Source organism: Cygnus olor, chromosome 1 (assembly GCF_009769625.2).
Source record: "Cygnus olor isolate bCygOlo1 chromosome 1, bCygOlo1.pri.v2, whole genome shotgun sequence".
Lineage (NCBI taxonomy): Eukaryota > Metazoa > Chordata > Aves > Anseriformes > Anatidae > Cygnus > Cygnus olor.
Genome location: NC_049169.1, coordinates 45,269,710 through 45,288,823, shown reverse-complemented (window position 1 = coordinate 45,288,823; position 19,114 = coordinate 45,269,710). Strand labels below are relative to the sequence as shown.

The window sequence follows — 19,114 nt, the reverse complement described above, 5'->3', positions numbered from 1 at the left end:
AAATGATAATTCCCTGCATCCTTAGATGTTTACTTCTTCCCAGGTTATGGTTTGATGATGCTAGGAAATATAAATTTTAAGAGTTCCTTCTTCCCCACTCATCCAATGCTGACAGGATAGTTTACATAGGCTACTGAACTAATCTGGCCTTCCAGAGGAACACCCCACCACCAGCACCAAAAAAAAAAAAAAAGATGATTTTTCAAAAGCCCAGTTAGTTTCACTGATCTGCTTTGTGTTTGTGTCAGCAAAACCATCTTGCAAAAACATCTTGCTAAATCACAGAACTTTTAGGCTAGTATTCTTCAAACCTCTACACTGCAGACTCTGCTGGGTACTAAGGAGTCAAATTCCACACTGTTCAGTTATCCAGATAATTGACAATGTAAAATCTGTATTGCAGTTTGTCTCTTAAAATTCCTCTTCCAGCCAATCCATGGCACATTTTGCATTACCCCTTTAGGGACATTATAAATCTAACTCTGGAGGCAAGTTTCACAGCTGGTCAGTTTCCTTGCCAAGTTTCTACTCTTCCCCTTGAAAGTCTTCTATTATCTCTGTTTGTTTTAAAACTCAAAACTACATGCAAAGAACTACTCCCTAGGCATTTCTTCTGAATAGATCTCACTTCTGAAAGACATCGTCGTGACAGCGAAGTGTCAGGAAAGCTAGAAAATCAGTAACATTGGCAACACAGGAAAAGGTGCCATCTCTTCCCGTTTCACCCTGGCTGCATGTTTGGTCCTAACAGTTATTTCTGATGCTTCCCATACTTTTGAAGTTCATTAATCAAACAAAAACAACTGCTAGGTAAATTTGCCCTAACCATCTTTTTGGTCAAATGAACTTCACAGATGAATGACAATCTGCAAGAAAAAGAGAAAGTATTCAAGCAAAACAAACAAAACCTTATTTACCCAGTTTACTATAACTGTGGTCAGCTGTAAAAAGGCAATTAATCCATCTTGTTCTTTCTGTGTGATTCCTCGAAGAGGCAGGTGACGATACTGGACACTGTCTGCACTTGGCAAGTCCTTCCTTAAGTGTTCATGATAAAGCATCAAAGAGTGGAAGAAATGCTCCCAGGAGACAGGACTGCCACCTGTTCCTTGGATGTTTTCCGCTAGAAAAATGACAAAAAGGTCACAAGATTTTGTTTTTACTCTTTCACAGGGCAACCAGGAAGGTAGTTAAATTTAAAAGGAAAACTTTCTTATCTAGAGCAAACAATGTATTAAATTCAAAGAAAAGCTCATATTGCTGAAATTAGTGTTTCGGTTGTTTTGCTGGGGGGGTTGTTTGTTAATAGAGACATGAAGATGCTAAGATGAAAAGTCAGTAGAAACAAGTATTCTATGAATCACAATGTTTGTAGCACTACTTCAAAGTAGTTTTTTTCCACTTTGATCAATGCAAAATTAATGCAAAACATAGGACTGACCAACAATTCTTTCTGGGTTCCGTTAGAATTTATTATACATGTAGTATTTCTCAAAATGCTCCTGGAAAAAGACAAAACCAACCAAACAAACAAAAAACCACCAGCTCAGGAAAGATAACTATATTTAAATATATATATAACTTGACTTGAAGATATTACCTATTTTATATATTACATTGAGCTATACTGATATTCTACATCTTATGTGTTAAGACATGCTGCCTTAAAACCCCACTGTTTACTTACATGAATTATTTGCTAAGGTACTCAAAAAGTTTTATCACCCTAATCAGTCTTTTTTTTTTTTCCAGATTATATTCCAACTGAAGCCTTCCAATTTCATCTTTGTACTAATAATGAAAAGTACAAAGTCACAGTTCATTTCACATGATTTTTTTTTATTTTTTTTTTACTTTTTTACTGTAGCAGGAAAAAGAGAGGAGAAAGAGCTGAAGTATTACTTTTCTTACCATGACTACTGCCATTGACTTTTAGCAAACTAAAGCAGTAATGAGCACACTGAGGCCCACTAGCCAGTCCCCGCAGCATTTTCAAGTATGGGATGTAAATTGTGGAGGGAAGGAGATCTCCCATTTGCCTAACAAACTTTGACAAGACAACCTAGAACAAATAAAGACCAGTGTTTAAAAAAAAAAAAAAAAAAAAAAGAGTATTTTAAGAAAGCAAGTAAACAGCCAAAGTCAGAAAACAAGATTCTAATGTAATCATGGTGGGGGTTAGCGGAAGGCAAGGAATCACAACTCCAAAAAAAATTCCTTTGTTTACTGGCCTAGTCAGTTTCACAGAATGACAGAATAGCTGAGGTTGGAAGGGACCTCTGGAGATCATCCAGTCCAACCCCCCTGCCAAGCAGGGTCATCTCAAGCACATTGCACAGGATCACATCCAGGGAGGAACTGAATATCTCCAAAGAAGGAGACTCCACAACCTCGCTGGGCAACCTGTTCCAGTGCTCTGTCACCCTCACTGTAAAGAAGTTTTTCCTCATATTCAGATGGAAAGGGAAATTTTCCCTGAAGGTGAAAATTACTTGCCAAAGAGGAAATAAAATCATTCATACTAATGCAAATATAATACACTAAATCTCCCATTTTGTATTTCTAGCACTCAAATTTACTTCAGCTCACAAATGCTGCACAACAGTATTATTAGCACACTTCACAGTGCAATCAGTGTGTTATTGGGAATGAAATCACTATGCATGTCACATCACTGAACAGTAATTCACACGCACAGTGGTTCTTCCCAGGACCATATCACAGTGTCTGCAGATTGCACCAGGACCAAACTTAGTTGCCTGTATTCCAGGTGGGTCTTGGGATGCATCCAATATGTCCTACACTAGGTTTTGCCTAGCACTGAAGTCATTCAAGAAGCACTGATGGTTGATAGCATCCCAGCTATCCAAAGCTTTGGAACAACTGCTTCATCTGTCTAGATTGCTTTTTCAGCCTAATCTTAAGTTCCAACTCTTATAGGCTATAACCTTTGGGCTTTAAATAATTACAATATTCTCATGAATTTTTACCCCTAAATACTATCAACTACATTTATTAGTTGCTTTTTTTTTATAGTTAAGAAATTTTACTTCTCAGTTACGCCAAGAGGTACGTAGAGATCATCAGACAGAAAACACAAGAGCACTATTAGCAGAATATCCTGAGCAACGGGGACAAAATTGGCCTAAACAGAATTTTTAAAGAGGTTAGATAGAGTCTCTCTCACTAAATTTCTTGACAACTTTGAATGACTGGTAGCAGCTCATTTTAGAGCAAGCAACAATAACCATGTGATGCAGAGCAGGACACATGCAGATAAGTCACAGATAAAAGAAAATGTCTTCTTTGAGGCTAGCTGTAATAAGGATACCAAACATTTGGGTTTTTTAACCCTTACTATTGCAGAAATTGTTATTGCTTCAAACTGCACCTTTGGTTACTTTAATTTCAAGTTACTAGTAACCACTCAAGAAAATCACTTTTTTCACTTAAAAATGTAAAACTGGTAAATCTAGATAACCTGGCGCTGAGGAGGTCTCTGATGAGCTACTCCGAGGTAGGACCCCATGACGGTAGATGTCTGCAAAGGCTCTGATGGACACCAGTATTCAAGGGCAAGTTCCAGATTAAAAGGGTCTTTCCTGTACAATTCAGCAATCTATCAGACAAAAGAGGATGACAAAAAATATTATCAACTATGTAAAGATGAGAATATTATTTCAACAATGAGCACTGCTTCTAGATAAGCTAAACATGTCTGAGACACAAAGCATTCCACACCTGATGCTCCATTCCTTAGAACTCTCTGAAAAATGACACCTTCTAAACAGCAACAGCAGAACAAGTGACAGCCAGAGAAACTCAAAAATCTTAACTGAATAGGTAAGAATTTTAAGAATAAAGGCTATTTCTAAGTTACGTTAAAATAGCATAGTTTAAGAAAACAGATACATTAAGATAATCTTACTATAATTTACATTTTAGATATTTATAATTTTGTAAAATAACTTTGGCTCAAGAATCCTTCCACCAGAAGAAACAATGCAGTATTTATTCACTAAACATTTATGAATTGACACTTTATTAACATCAGAAGCCAGGGCAGTTTTCTGGAAAACTTATAGCAAGTATCTGTCAATATTCGTTTAAGAAAAAAAATCCTTTAATCCAAAAAGTACAAGATGCAGCATTTTATTATTCAGATACAGATTTTCTAATGAAGATTGAAAGTCACGATCACTTTTTGGCATAGCAATTTAGGAGAAAATAGGGCTTACTAAAAGCATTAAATGCTCCAGATCTCTCCGAAGGGAAATAGGTGGATCATTACCCATCTGAATACTCATATGAATCATGCGAGCATCTTCATCAGCACGGTTTCTCAGCTGTTTCACCTATACAATATATGAATTGGAGAAAAACGCTGATCAATATTTAGCTAAGAATGAACAGAACAACAGAAATAACTGAATTACCTAAACAGTTTATTAAAAAGTAAGAAAGGAAATGAACTTGCACATACATGACAAGAATATTTAACAATTTTATTTATTTATTTTAAACAGAGCCTACATTCAAAGACATATTCGATCACTTCCTTACTGCCAAGGCCTCAGTTCATACCATAAGCCCTGAACTTAGCCTATGGGGGTTTTCCCAGCTGACTTCACCCGATTCTCTGGTTTGGATGCAGAAGGTGGATCCTTTTCCTCTTTTTACTTTGAAAGCTATATAGGTTAGCTGGACTTCAAACAAAGAAAGTTAGATTATGGTCCAAAAGGAGTGAAGAGAAATGGAAAACAGCATGAAACAATGTTTTCTGTATAGAGACCTATGCATTCCACTTTTCTTAGCTATTTAAGGCTACTTCTAATTACAGCTACTTCATCTTCTGAAAAGTTTTGTATTGATGTAATTACTTTGGACCCAGGAAAATTGTCTGTCACAGCCAATAGCATGACCACATGTCAACAAATACAGTAGCAAAAAAGAGAGAAGGAAAGGGAAGAAAAACTGCAGCAATGGAAAAGTCCTTTAGTCAGTATCTCAGAATTCTGTGTGTCTAAAAAGACCAGTTACTAAACAAAACCCAGCTGATTTAATTTTAACATCAAAACACCTTTCACAAAGCACCCCACGAGATGCTTAAAGAAAGCAAACAGCCAGGGGATGAAAAGTTCAATTTTGTTACATATTAAGTAGACACTGAGAAACAAGAAGCAGAAATAAGCAACCAATTCAACACAACGAAAACTAAAACACAGTGATGCCCAATAGATGTAAGTTCATGGTTCTATAATATATCAAATTGCAAAATTGAATGAGCTACAAAAGAATTGACTCATCTCAAAAACTTAGTTAGAACTAGAGATAACTGCAGAAAGGGTCAGGGCAAAGTATCTAAATTAGTATACTAACAAAATTAATACAGGGATAAAATAAAGTGTTGCTAAGTGAAATAGTGCATTATCTAAACTACTAAAGGTAATATTGAGTTCCAAATGTAATGCACTCAACCAAAAGATTTACCCAAATCATCACTGGCAAGCGGAAAATACATGAAAGCTATACGGAAGAGTTAAATAAAATGCCGACCTATTACAATCTTCATTTAGTTTAATTTAAATTTACACATACCTAAAAATAAAAAGGATCCTGAAAGGCAGACGCTTCTATTTACCTAAAATTTAGGATTCAGTAGAAATAACTCCGCACATAAGCTAAGCACTAACAAACTGCAGGTGGACAAAAAATCCCTTCTAGAGCCACATCCCAACTGTCTGCTAACAAGTCTTTTCTCTAAAAGAACTAGTTCCTCTAAAAGAACTAGTACTGGCCTCTGTCAAACAGGAATGGTCAATGTCACAAGTCAATGGTCAGATTTTTGCTCATAAGCTGTATTACAACATCCTGTTTCTAATGAAGAATCTCTTCATATTTAGGCATTAGGTATAACCAACTGCAGATCTAAACCAAAGTCAAAAACTGAAATGGGAGAGAAATACTCTTGCCAAGGCCTCCAATTCCACAATACAATGAAGGAGAGAGATGAAACAAAACCAACAAACAGCCTTGGGATTTTCACAGAGTTCTGTGGGATACAGAAGACGGGGTCAGATGTGCTTTTAAATCTAGGAAAGCAGCAACCTCAGCCTGGGTCAGTCTCCAACTCTTCCACCTTGATTCAGGAAACATACCTATATCTCTTTCATAAAAGTTGGTATCAATACAGGGACATATTTCATCTTTGGTAAAGCAACAGCATCTTCAGAACTACCTCATAAAAAAGTTCCCAGTTCCAAACGTGTTAGAACCTGACTGTTCAAAGAAGTTTCAAAAAATATACCTCACATATTCCTCAAATTTAAAATGCTCCTAAGGGCTACTGTGTCTGTATTACAGAAAACACCACCGCAGGCTGCAGGCAGCCTTCAAAGGAAGTCCAAAACCTGCTACAGTGCATTATGTTTTGTATGCAGGCAACCGCTGCAGTAGAAGCATACTGCTTGAAATTATCAACACAAATGCATTTGAAATGACATTATATTTGCTCCATCGGTATTCCATTTGTGAAACAGACAGCTCCAGAAAACAACATGGAAACCCAACAGATTATAAATAAATTAGGATTAAACCTAAAAGCTGTCTGCAACACTTTCATACGCACCCTCAAAGATTCCTAAGGCTCAAATGTTTTCCTGCCAATATTGTTCTCATTCTGACAGTTTACAATGAACAAAATGTCTTTTTGAATCTTTCTTTTTGCTCATTCTTTGAAAGGAGTAATTATTTGTAACTCCAACTACAGCTCAACACAATGCAGGTCACAAAAGAAAGCCTACATCAATTACATAAAAGCATTTTCATAGAATTTTAATTTTCTATGCCTAGATACAAGGTCTTGCACAAATAAAACTGTTGCAATTGCTTCAAACTTTTTTTTTAAAACCCTTCTACAGCACTTCTGTTGTTCCAGTGAAAACAGCAGGTCATTTTACTAACAACTGATGGTACTAAAGAAAACGTAGAATCCCTCCCCTTAAACGTGCAAAAGATCATTAGTAACAGAATGAAATAAAAAATTAAAGACAAAAACTGTCACTTCTTTTAGGTTATACAACTGTCAATATCAAAAGAGGGGAAAAAAAGACAAAAACCACAGACATCGCCATCAAGCCCAGAATTCATTTAAATTCTAAGCATTTAAAACAAAACCACTGCAAACACAAAAGCTCACTTTGCAATCTCACCACACTGAAGTAGAATTTGATTTTTAAAACACTTCATTGCAGAAAACAAACCCCAAATGATATGGGTTCCACAAAGTCAACAAGCTTTCTAAAGTGCAGCACCTCGAGCTCAGGCTGATATCTGAATCTCAATGCTACCTGTCCTACTTTTAGAAATAGAAGACGACGTGCCCATGTTTCTCAAAAACTATGCTATTCACAGAAACAACTTACCTTCATTGGCATGAGTGCAAGGAAGTCTGTGACAAGGTTATGAATTTTGCGAATGTAAAATTCCTCCTGGTAGAAATTTTCAGATCCCACAACAGATTCAGTCAGGAACAGAAAGACATTATCAGCAACCGCTAGCTCTGCCATTGCTTCATCTGCTTCAGTGAATTCTGCAAGAGCTGGATAAAAAAGAAAACAAAAATCACAAAGGGGGGAAAATAAATTACAACTATCTGTTAACAAACTAAACATATTTCAGAATACCTGTCTGACAAGCAAATCAACATGCTTCTAGCCACTAAGTTTGTTCCACTGAACAGGAAAACACAAGTTACTGTAGGGTGACAGTCTCAACTTTCTGCTGTAATGCAAGTTAAAGTACATAATCCATTTACCTGATAAATCTGAGGCTGTGAACTAAGAAGCACAAACCAACCTTAATTAAACATTAATTATGACATTTACATTTTCTTTAATATTCTGTAGTAGCCTCAGTTCTGACCTAGTCATGAGCCTGGAAAGCTGGTGAAGTACAGGAAAAAAAATTAAAAGATCTGTCCTCTTAAGATACGGAGGTTTAATATTTGCGCAGGCAAAAAGTCATAAACGTGAATCTATTCTCCATTGAAGTGTTCAGGTGATATTAAAGCTGCTAAGATGCAATTTTTCACATTTTGCAGTACATTACAATACCTTTCACTTCAATGAGACACTACGCAGTATTAATGGCTAATGATTAATTATTTCTAAATCTGTGTACCTATCACAGCAACTCAATTCTCAACAACCAAACTCAGGTACCAAGAAAGCTTTGAAGAAGGAGCATCAGCAGTAGTTTTATCCTGAAGGTAAGTACTAATACCTGAAGAAGGTAACAACACTTTGACTTGCACCACTCGCAAGCTGTGAATCCTGAAGTGCACCAAGTGGCAATTTACCTGTCACATCAGATAACTGGGATATTCCTCGTAAAGCCAGTGACCAGGCTAATCGAACAGTTGCTTGCAAGCCTGGTAGTTTCCAAGGCTGAGATTCCTGAAGACGAGTGTGTATTGTTGCTATGTACTGTCTTTCTGCTAGCAGAGGGAGCCGGTGCATCAGATCTTAAAGAAAAACAAAAAAGATCTTAAAGAAAAACAAAACCTCAAGCGCAACACCACCACCCAGTGAATGTGAAAACAAACAGGCAGAATCCTACAAATTTGTTACCAAACAATGACAAAATAGGTTAAATAACAATTTAACCACCTGCACAACATAATCCCCGTGGGAAATCTGTCAGCATTACCTTCACGATCCTCTGTGCCTTGTTCTAGAAAACTGACATCAAAGCAGTAGAGGAGCGCCATGAGAAGAGACAAGTTCACACCGTCCAATGAGCCATCAGCTTCTACTGTTACTTTCTCCAAGTAACTTATGAGGATTAGAGTGTCATCCTTACTCAGCGGTGACTGGCAGGTCCAGACAAAGAGACTTTCAGCCAAGGACTGTCGGCACTCTTTGATGAGGTCAGAAACCTTTTCAAAAGAACCGGTGTATAAAAATGTACTGGCAGCGCATTCGATTTGCTTTTCTCAGTCCATTATTATGACTAGAGTAAGTTAAAAGTTACTTTAAAAACAGCAGCTGGAGAAAATGCTAATTTCTTTAAGTGCTACGCAACAAAAGCTACATTTTTTCTTGGTATAAGCCTTCACATTCCCTGGCATTTCTTATGAGGCGTGACTAGATAGCTTCGAGAATGACAAGATGCAAACCAGCACCTCTGTCAAGGTCAGAAGACATGAATCTACACAGAATTTTCGTAGCTGTAAACACAACACATACACAAAGGTCACGTTTCATATCTCTAATACATAACTACACTGGCAGTTACATCCAGTTAAGGTCTTAAGATTTCTTCCTTCCTTTCCCCAGAAGAGATGTCCTCAACTGACTATTTGCATACGTAACTTTTAAAGAAATTGAGCAATTGGAAAGACATTTAAAATTAAAACTTCTTTCCATCAAACAAAATATTTAAGGCAACTGTTGAATACACACATAAATGAAATCTAACATTCCCTAATACGTATGGGACAAATATCATGCCCAAGAGGAAAGCTATGAAGCATTTTCATACTAAAACATATGATTTTATTCTTCAGCACAATATTGCATGTTATATTAAAATAAAGTACATTGGCTCTCCAAAACAATCAATTTGTCTTTTTTTTTTTTCTAACAGTGACACCAAAAACTACCTGTTTTCAAGCCAGGACATTTACTTCATTTGTTAAATTCATTCCTCCCCCCCAAGCTGAGTCTTAACTTTTTAACTGCTTTAAGTCTCCTGAAAACAGCAGAAATTCAAAACAAAAATAAAGCAAACAAACAAAAATCTCCTTAAAAATAAAAAGCCCCTATAAAAAGCCTTTCAAAATGGTATTTTACTAGCTAGGTTATCGGTTTCTAATAATATTCTTGATCTATACCCATTGGACTCAGTAAAACAAAAAATAAGGCATTCTATCTCCATTAAAATCATGGGCATAGTGGTGAAATGAGAAACTCTTCAACACTAAACACAGCAAGAGATCTCTGCACAGACTCCAGAAAAAACACAATTCTAATGAATACAAAGGGGAATATAGTAGTCCATTTAAAAGCAATGAAGCAAACCTTTAATACAAAGCATTACTTGAACTTGAAGGCAAATTAGAAGGATATGCTTTGCACAGTTTCTAGATTAAACAGCAAAAATGCACAACTGGTTATCTGGCAAAAAAAAAATAATTAATTATAACATAGAATACCCACTTAGATCCCACATTGGAAAGACCAGAAGTTAAAAAGATAATGTTTAAAATCTTCCTATTACAAACACAGTGTGCAGTTAGACACAGTCCCAATTAATTTCAGGACTACAAAAATGAGAACTCATTTTCAAGCAAATCTGACTGTTCACTATTAGAGATGCTTCTGGTCATGTTAACACAAATAGATTATTAAAAAACACATTATTTGCCTGCCTAGACCCACTTTCATTCCGTTTTAATCCTTCGCGAATTTTACTTTTCTATTTTTATTCCAGTGGCGGTGGCAATGGTAGTGCTGAAGCAGATAATTTAATACACACTCTTTAGAATAAAACTGCAAAAACCTTTACTTCCTCACAGTCCTTAATTGCATTTCTTCACTCAAGTTAATGTGTGCCCTAATATCAGGGAGCAGCAAAGAAACAGAGATGCCGGTAGTAATCTGGATTACACAGTGGTATAGTGTAAACCACAGTGCAGTTACCATCATGTCTCAGCCAGTAACAGAGCTTCCAAAGGTAAAGAGAAAACAGAAGGGGGGGACCAATCCATCTCTCTTTGTGATCAAATGTACTTTAACCTGTGCAGTAATTTGGAAGAACAGTCACACCTAGTCCCCTCTTTACCTCTTTGCGATGTTTCTCACTGCCCAATCCTCGCTCTCTCTGGAGTTTATCGAATTCATTGTTCAAATCAATTTGAGACACAAGTGTGAGGATCTTCTGAGTCAAACCGTGTTCCATTAGGTCATCTGTGAAGCGTGTTGTCATGGACATTAGCTCTTGACTGTAATGGAGAGAATATAAATTTAACAATTAATCATATTATTCCCAGTCACGGAGGAAGTCTAAAAGAATCATTCCCATCAAATTTATTTGCTAGCCAATATAAAATGTACAACTACATCAGAAACACAAAGCAACTAAATGTGCATCAGTAATTAATAAGCAGTGCTCTCTCAAAATGCTGTGCTGAACAGATACGAAGTCTCTAGGTAACCATAGCTTCAAGAACATGGAATATGAGAAGAGTACAACATGAGTGAGCCAGGTAAGATTACTGTCGAGCCAAAAGTACTATACATAAGATGCGCAGATTTCACAAGCTCACAGCCTCTTTCTCACCAGTAAATGCAATTGTCCAATTACTGAAGCAGTGGAACTACTTCTAAAGCAATCGCTTTTTTTTACAGAATTTGTATCTACACTGTAACGCATCTTTGAATCTTTCTCTAGTTAAGCAATCACCACGCACTGGAACTAAACAGTGTGTACGGTTTTCTTTTTAGTCAAAAAAACATTATGTTCTCCAGTAGATAGTGTGTCCATTTTAGGTAAAGGCAGGAGCACAATCCTCTGTTTTGCAGGATGTGGGAAGTCAGAACACAGCACATGCAGAAACTCAGTCTTCCCAATACTGAGTTGGCATAACTAGTTAAAGAAACCCTGACTGGGTGGGTGTCTGAAGCAAAGCACTGCCAAAAACACAAGCAGCATGGGAGAACTGACAATAAAATATCTATCTTTATGACCCGTTAAACATACTTGTAAGACAAAAAATATTACGTTTAAACATGAAAGTGACAACATCAGGTCATGAAAAAACAAATTTGAGAATATTTGCTTTCCCTCAACAGTCCTAAAAGCATTAAAAGCAGAGAGCTAGTTAATCTAACAGTTAACCCTAATACAGACCTGAGTTCCAACGTCCACGTCTTGCCTTGGCGTGACTGTATGAGGGCTCGTAGTGAATTGGCAATGCATCTTTTTCCATCCCAGTACAAGAGAACAGCCACAAGACCTCTTGTAAGACCAGGAAAATGAGGTTGCTGGTGTTCTCCTATTGAATGAAAATGTACAGAAATTTGAGCACGCATACTTCGATGAAAGGTTTGTATCTTTACATTTCCAATTGAAATATAAACACAGCATTCAAAACAACCATGGTTAATCACCATCATTTTGATTTGTTTCAGACATTTCCAAGAAATCACAGATATTTTGGGTGATATTGTTAAAATTCACAGTCAACTATTAAAAATTCCACACATTTACAAGTAGAGGTGCAAGTGCATATGTATCCTAGTCCAAATGGTAGTTGCAACTGATGTCTACCTGTCTTAATCAGTTCAAGCTGATTATCAGAAGAATATATATTTTCTTTATCCAAATTGAAATTTTCTGTCTGAAGTTGCATCAAAAACACAAGTTTGAAATAGAAATTGAGGCTGGCTTCCTGATGCCTTTCCAAAGGTGATACACTAGCAAGTTACCTCTTTAAGGAATTCGAAAAAAGTTAATGATGAACAGTAACTAATAACAATAACTAAGAGACTATAGTTTAATAACATTGAAATCAATTTTCTATGTGCAAAGCAGGTCTCTTCACAGAATACTTCTCTTACTAATCATTTATTAGATTATGATCCAAATACAGCTACATATCAATGTATAACTAACACATTATTTGCAGAACCAAAGCCTATTCCAAAACTATTTGAATTATTTTTAAACTATTTTGAAATTCAGTGATAGAGAAATAAATCATTTTTAAAAAAATCAAATTATTACTGCTTTTGCAAAAGCTGCATAACATACAAACATTACAGTTCAGAACTTTACACTTTTACTTTATACTTTTATAACCTTTATACTAAATTACAGTACCAGATTTCTTTTTAAGAACATTCTAGATGTTAGGAAACTCAGGCTTTGACTGAATCAGGCATTCACATTAAGCATACACTTAACACAAACAGTAAGGCCCTATTTAAGTTCTATTTCTCCAGCTCTTAAACATTTTCCCTTCTCACCAGCTAGAAGGAGCTCCACAGCTGCCAACTCTCCAATATCAAAGAGGTCACTGAGGATAAAGGCTTCTCTGATGAGTTGTTCTGGCAAAAGCCTGGTTCCCTGCTGACCTTGGATAGCAACCCCTTCCGTACTTGCTTTCTGAATTTTCTCATGCTGCTGAACATTCTTTGGCTGGAAGAGAAACAAGCAACGGAAGTTATTCAAAATGGCAACAAGAAATACTGAATAAAGCTTTACACCTTAATCCTTCCTCATAAATACAGTTCTGACAGGTTACACTGTTGTCAAAAAAAACAAAGGCAGCATTTTTTAACACAGAGATAGTAAAGGCATCCTAAAAATGCTTCATGCTTGCACAGTAATAGTCTTGTTGTGGTAATATACCAAAAATAATATGATACAATCAGTGCTGACATTTAGTTTACTGAGAATAATGGTAAAATACATAGACAAAGCTCTATACCCAACTTATTTTCTGACCAACCAGTCTTACAAAGCCATACGCTATTTCAAAAGTAACAACAGGAGACGTTTTATAATTGTTACCTTGTGATCTGTCAGCCAAGAACCAGTGAGTTTTTCCAAATCTCACATTCCTAATAATTCATAGTCTATATTTTGTAAATTTACGTTTACCTATTCTGCGCGTACATTTATCTAGCTGAAGCATGAGCATGGACCAAAGCCAGAAGAAGCAGTTTTGTGCTTCCTTTTAGAAATGCAAGAGGAGCACAGAAAAAACAATACTTAACTCAGGGATTGTCAGATACTTTTACTATTTCTTTCAAAACAGCATTCAAATAATCAGAGGGAAAAAAAAAACATCACAGATACAATTATCTTCTACAAGACGCAGAGCAGTATCTATTTTTCAATCTACTCCCATTCTTACAACAGAAGATTGCTGTAACACACATGCATTATGTACTGTAAAAATGTAGAATGAAAAGAATAGTCAGGGCCTAAAGAGTTTGCAAACCAACAACACAAAACAGATTAGATCATCAATTTTCCAACTCATTTTGCTACAGAGCATTAGACCAGTACCGGATTTCTGAAGAGAGAAATGAAGTCAGATTTGTGTTTCTTTAAAACCTGGTCGAGGCGATGAATAGCTTCAGGTTGCCTTTTCCAAATGGCATTCATTACAGTTTGCCATATGTCCTTATATGGACCCCACAAGCTGGCAGCTGAAAGAAGAAATTTAAAAAAAAAAAAAAAAAAGCATTTGAAATGGAAGAAAGAAAAAAAAAATCTTCATACAGTATTTTCTATAAAAAGACTTTTTTAATGTAGTGTTTATCCCAGCTTTACAGTCTAGATTGTTATGCACATCAAGCAAAGCATATTTTCCCTTTGTAAGGTACCACCGACAACACGAATTGCCTGATATAAAACCTAATTGCATTTAGGGAGTTAGAGAAACAGAAAAGATGAAGTAAGCAGGTAAGTTCCAGGGCTGAAATTCATCTTACAGTCTTGTGTCCTTATATACCTAAGAAATTCCATCCACTTCAATAAAATTAAAGAATCATCAAGAACTGGACAGACCTTGAACCTGAATGCAACTCGGCAAGGTGGGCCTCCTGCTTTCCATTTTTGACAGAAAGACCAAACTAAGAAATACCTAATATGAGGGACTACAAATGAACAACGGTGCTAACAATGTGAAGCATCACTACCTCAGAGTGTGCAGAATAAAACATGGATTAGGAACCAAAATCATAAGTGTAAAGGCGATTCTACGTTAAGTAACAAAAATCATAAGCCTAAAGGCACTGTCCCATTTGTTCATCCTTCCCATTCGAATTAAAATATAGACATACAAGTGCTTTGGATTCATAACACTTGTTGCTAACACTCTGCAGACGAGCTTCATAAAGATATGAATTTGCTTTACTAGAAATAGAGCAACACGAACACTTACCTCAGTACACTGAGAAGAGACAAAATTAGTTCTGGAAGCTAGCAAGCACTAATTTAAGTCAGTTCTTAATTAAGCTGAGTCCAACCACACTCTAGAATCTCTCCTTCTCCTCAACATTGAAAGAAAGTTTCCTTTGCATACTCCAAAGTCAGTACTACAGCTAAACGATCTCTTCCTCATTAGAAGCAGCATCATTCACAACTCGAAGTCTGTAGCATGAAGACTGCACTACAAGTTTCCTCATTTGCATCAAGTCCCACAAAAATAGCATGCCAAAGTAGTCTTCAGAATTCTGGCAGCATCATTGCCTAAACCAAGAACCTTACAGACAGAAATTATTCCTACCACTTGGCATTAACGTCCCATTAAAAAAAAAAAAAAAAAACACTCGAGATTTATAAGGCTCACGTTAACAAGAAGTACCAAAACGTTTCCCTTGTTACGTACCATCTGCATTCGTGAAAGTTGCAGAATCTACACACCGCAAGTCATTGCTAGATGTGCCAAATAAATTCATTACCAATTGTATTCTGTTTACCTGCACGCTGTTACGTCACAACCGCTGCCTGATTATAGCTTCATCTGTTTCAGAGCATCTCCTAGCAGTGGGTTTTGTATGCTGTGCCTTGCAGGTTAGCCCACATGCAAAAATACTGGCATTTCACCTAACGCTGGCTTGACTTTTATTTTTTCCCTTGATAATGCACAAGGTAACACTATGAACTAAAATCAAGTACAGAAGCAATATTTTACCTTCATGTAGCTTGTTCTGGCCAGTTCTAACCCTCGAGGTAACCCCAAGGAGCATCAAAGCAAAATACATCCATCCACGCATCATCTTGACGAGGCTGTTCACATTAAGACACCACACCAAATGGCGTGCTCTGACGTGAAGATGCCCCTCTTTTCCATACAGTGAAGACAGCCCCTCAAAGGCAAAGCAATGCAAAACGCAGCACGTAACGCTAAGGCAGCACAGGCCACGCAGAAGTGCAGCGCGTGAGCAACCCAAGCACAGGAACGAGAGCAAGTCTCAAGCGAGACCACTCGTTTCAGTCAGTTTTACCGTTAGCGCGAGATGTCTTGGAAGCAAAAACAAACTAAGCACAATTTTCAGTTTTATTCTGTTGCAGAGGAAGAAATCACATAAAGCAATAAAATATACCCTCCCACCCCAAGCTCAGCACTCACAAAAGCTCCCATCCTGCACACTGTCGCTTCCTATGCGCTTAGCGGTGTCCGTAGAGATGTGTATCAGACAACAGCTTACAGAAAGGACAAATCCTCCACCCTTTTCAAACATCGGAGTGTTTTATCTTATGACTTTACCCCTGCCCAGACAAACTCATTCAAGACAGCTACTACTGGACAAATAATTTCACGCTGCAGACTCTAGCTGCTTCTCCCACATAACTTCACTGAGTTCAGAGAATTACTTCCATTCTAAACAGCCTTTTCCTACCTTCACTCTTATAAAGTCAGAGTCCAATAAGCAGCAACAGCAATCCAGTGCCTGCCAAAAGCTGCTCAACTCTTTCCCTTGCCCAGTTGTTTGCTCTTATCTCTGCAACAAAACTGCTTTGCACCAGCCCAAACATATGTGCTGTCAAGCACTAAAACAAATGAAGGATCCACTCTAACTGACCACTAATCCAAAAGAAGAACTAATTTTCAGCAGGATCACATCTATAACCCGATTTGCACTGTGTTGCCACAAACAACTATCCTAGCACAAAGACAGGCTATTGCAGAGAAGGAATAAGTAACCAGGATGGAAAACCAGCTGGACTTTTGCTGCTGCTAGCAACCAAGCCAACTTTTGCCACTTGTGTTGTTTCCATTCTTACAGTTTTAGGACTGAGCATCCTACCAGGGAAAGCCAGGAAGGACAGGCTAGGTTGCTTCTGTTGACAACAGCAGTTGACGCTTCTGCCTGAACTTTTTGACAAGCTAGAGACTTAACTACGCTATGTCTGTCCCCACAAAAAACAAACTATAATCTAAGGTAAAAGCCATGTTCTAGGGCCACATCTATTTTAATTTCTATCTCATCTTTCATGTACAAGGTTCCCCCTTCTTGATCTACTGTAATAATAAGACTACAGAATTTATTGTATACATTACACGGCAAGAAGGTCTAGTCCCATTTGAACAGCTCCAATTTTCACTTTAACAAAGCCACTTTTCAGATTCTGTGAATCACAGGAACAATCACCCTTCTTCACCTTCCAATGAGGGTCTCTGCTTTTGTTTTGTGGGGTTTTTTTTCCGTTTTTTTTTTTTTTTTTGGGGGGGTGCTTTATTTAGATCAATTCATTTAGGGATTCATTTAGATCAAAATAACTTCTCAGTAAGTTTACTCCTTGCTTGACATGGGATTTGAGCTTTTGAAACCTGATGGCTTTATTAACTGCCTTACTATGACAGACTCCACCTTTTGGCCATGCCCACATTCCAGGCACAACTACTTTTCACAAGGTCTCTGCTCTCCTGCTATTAACCTAATGAAGTTCAACACTAGCAAATGCAAAGTCCTGCACCAGAGACAGAAAAACTCCATGCAACAGCACAGGCTGGGGACCAAGTGGCTAGAAAGCAGCTGTACAGAAAAGCACCTGAGTGCCCTGGCAGACAAGAAGCTGAACGATAAGCTGAGAAGCACGCCCTTGCTAAAAACATGGTCTCTGCACACTGAGCTGTGTTAACAGAATTGCAGCCAGGAGCTGTAGGGCAGCGATTATTTGCCACCGTTAGGCATCTCTGAAAGTGCACTGCTCCGGTACTGTGTTGAGTGCTGGGCTCCTCTGAGCAAGACAGATGCTGGAATAGGGGGGCAAAGAATATGATGAATGAGGGGGGGACTGAAATAACTGAACTTGTTAGGTCTTAAGAAGAAGCGACTAAAGAGGAATTGGAGGTTTCCTGTCTTCAACTACTTAATGGCACTGAATGCAGAAAATGGAGACAGAGATATCCCAGGGGACGATGAGCAGCAGCTAACACAAGTTGCAATGCGGAAGCTCTCCGTCAGCCATTGGGGAAATAACAACAAAAACCTACCCTGAAGACTGTCAGACATTTGAACTGAGGCCCAGAGGAGCCTCTGCAAGTGTCTCCATCCTCACAAATATTCCAGCAACTTCGGGTAAAGCCCTGAGCTAGTCCTGCTTCAACAAGTAGGTGTGTGTGTGTTGTTTGGGTTTCGGGTGGTGTTTTTTTTGTTTGTTTGGTTGTTTGTTTGTTTTTTGGGGGGTGGTGTTTGAGTTTTTGGGGGGGGGGGTAGGGGTTGGGGGGGGGTTACCGTGCAGTTATACCAGGTAAGCACTGCCTCAGTAGCCCCCATCTGCTCCTTGTGACTGAAAGGACCGCAGAGGCTCCCGCCGCTTCCAACCCTTCGCAACGCTCCCCGCAGAACAAACTCCCTCCACGCTGCCAGACCGCAATTCACCCTCCTTTTTGTTTGCGTTTCACTGCGGACGGGCTCAAAGCGTGCGACCCCGAAGCTAAACCCCACCGCCGAGCCCCCAGAGCCCTCCCCAGGCCGGGCAGCCCGTTCCGCGCAGGCCTCCCCGCAGCGCCCCAGGACCGGGCACGCCGCAGCGCCGCCCGCCGCCCGGCCCGGGCCGCGCCTCGCGGGGCTCCTCTTACCCGAATTTACCGCCAGCGGCGCCGCCATCTTAGGGAGAGGGAGGGGCAGCGGCGCCGCCGCCTGCGGAAGGCCCCGCAGCGCCGCGGGCTGCCCGCCGCCGCGCCTCCCCAGGGCGGGTCGGTGCCCCCGGCTCGCTGCCCGGCCCGGCCCGGCCGGGGCGAGACCCGCAGCCGCTCCCCTGTCCCGCTTCGGTGCCGCCCGCCTCGCCGCGGGGAGGACGAGCGGCCGCTCCCGGGCCGGAGCGCGGGCGGGCCGCAGGCAGCGGGCGGGGGGGCCTGAGCCGCGGCCTGACGGGAGCTGTAGGCGCGGAGGGCGCCGAGCCCCGGCGGCTCCTTGCGGGGCCGGCGCTGGGAAGTGGAAGGGGAGCGGGTGGGCCGTGACAGGACGGAACCGGGAACCTCACGGGGCTCCGGGCTTCCCCCTGCACCCACAGACCTTACACGTCGCTTTTACTTCATTCACACGCGTGCACAGCCCTTCCTGTCGTGTTAACGGGAATCCTTCAG

The 19,114-nt window shown here is 39.2% G+C and overlaps 1 protein-coding gene across 2 annotated transcripts in view; it reads right to left on the bottom strand.

The window, feature by feature from the left end:
* The window catches only part of NUP205 (nucleoporin 205), a 53,068-nt gene extending 34,317 nt beyond the window's left edge, over positions 1-18,751 (bottom strand). The window contains exons 1-12 of one of the 2 annotated variants that reach the window (XM_040556176.1): positions 18,608-18,751; positions 14,080-14,222; positions 13,032-13,203; positions 11,914-12,058; positions 10,846-11,005; positions 8,710-8,938; positions 8,360-8,524; positions 7,425-7,600; positions 4,239-4,355; positions 3,482-3,619; positions 1,912-2,062; positions 918-1,123 (exon numbers count right to left, since the gene is read on the bottom strand). In XM_040556176.1, coding sequence (XP_040412110.1) covers positions 918-1,123; positions 1,912-2,062; positions 3,482-3,619; positions 4,239-4,355; positions 7,425-7,600; positions 8,360-8,524; positions 8,710-8,938; positions 10,846-11,005; positions 11,914-12,058; positions 13,032-13,203; positions 14,080-14,222; positions 18,608-18,635 — 1,830 coding nt within the window. In that variant the 5' untranslated portion in view covers positions 18,636-18,751. Of the gene's footprint in view, positions 1-917; positions 1,124-1,911; positions 2,063-3,481; positions 3,620-4,238; positions 4,356-7,424; positions 7,601-8,359; positions 8,525-8,709; positions 8,939-10,845; positions 11,006-11,913; positions 12,059-13,031; positions 13,204-14,079; positions 14,223-15,712; positions 17,638-18,607 lie in introns of those variants that run through there. The other variant, XM_040556171.1, reaches the window with a different exon arrangement.
* Positions 18,752-19,114: the final 363 nt, after the last annotated feature.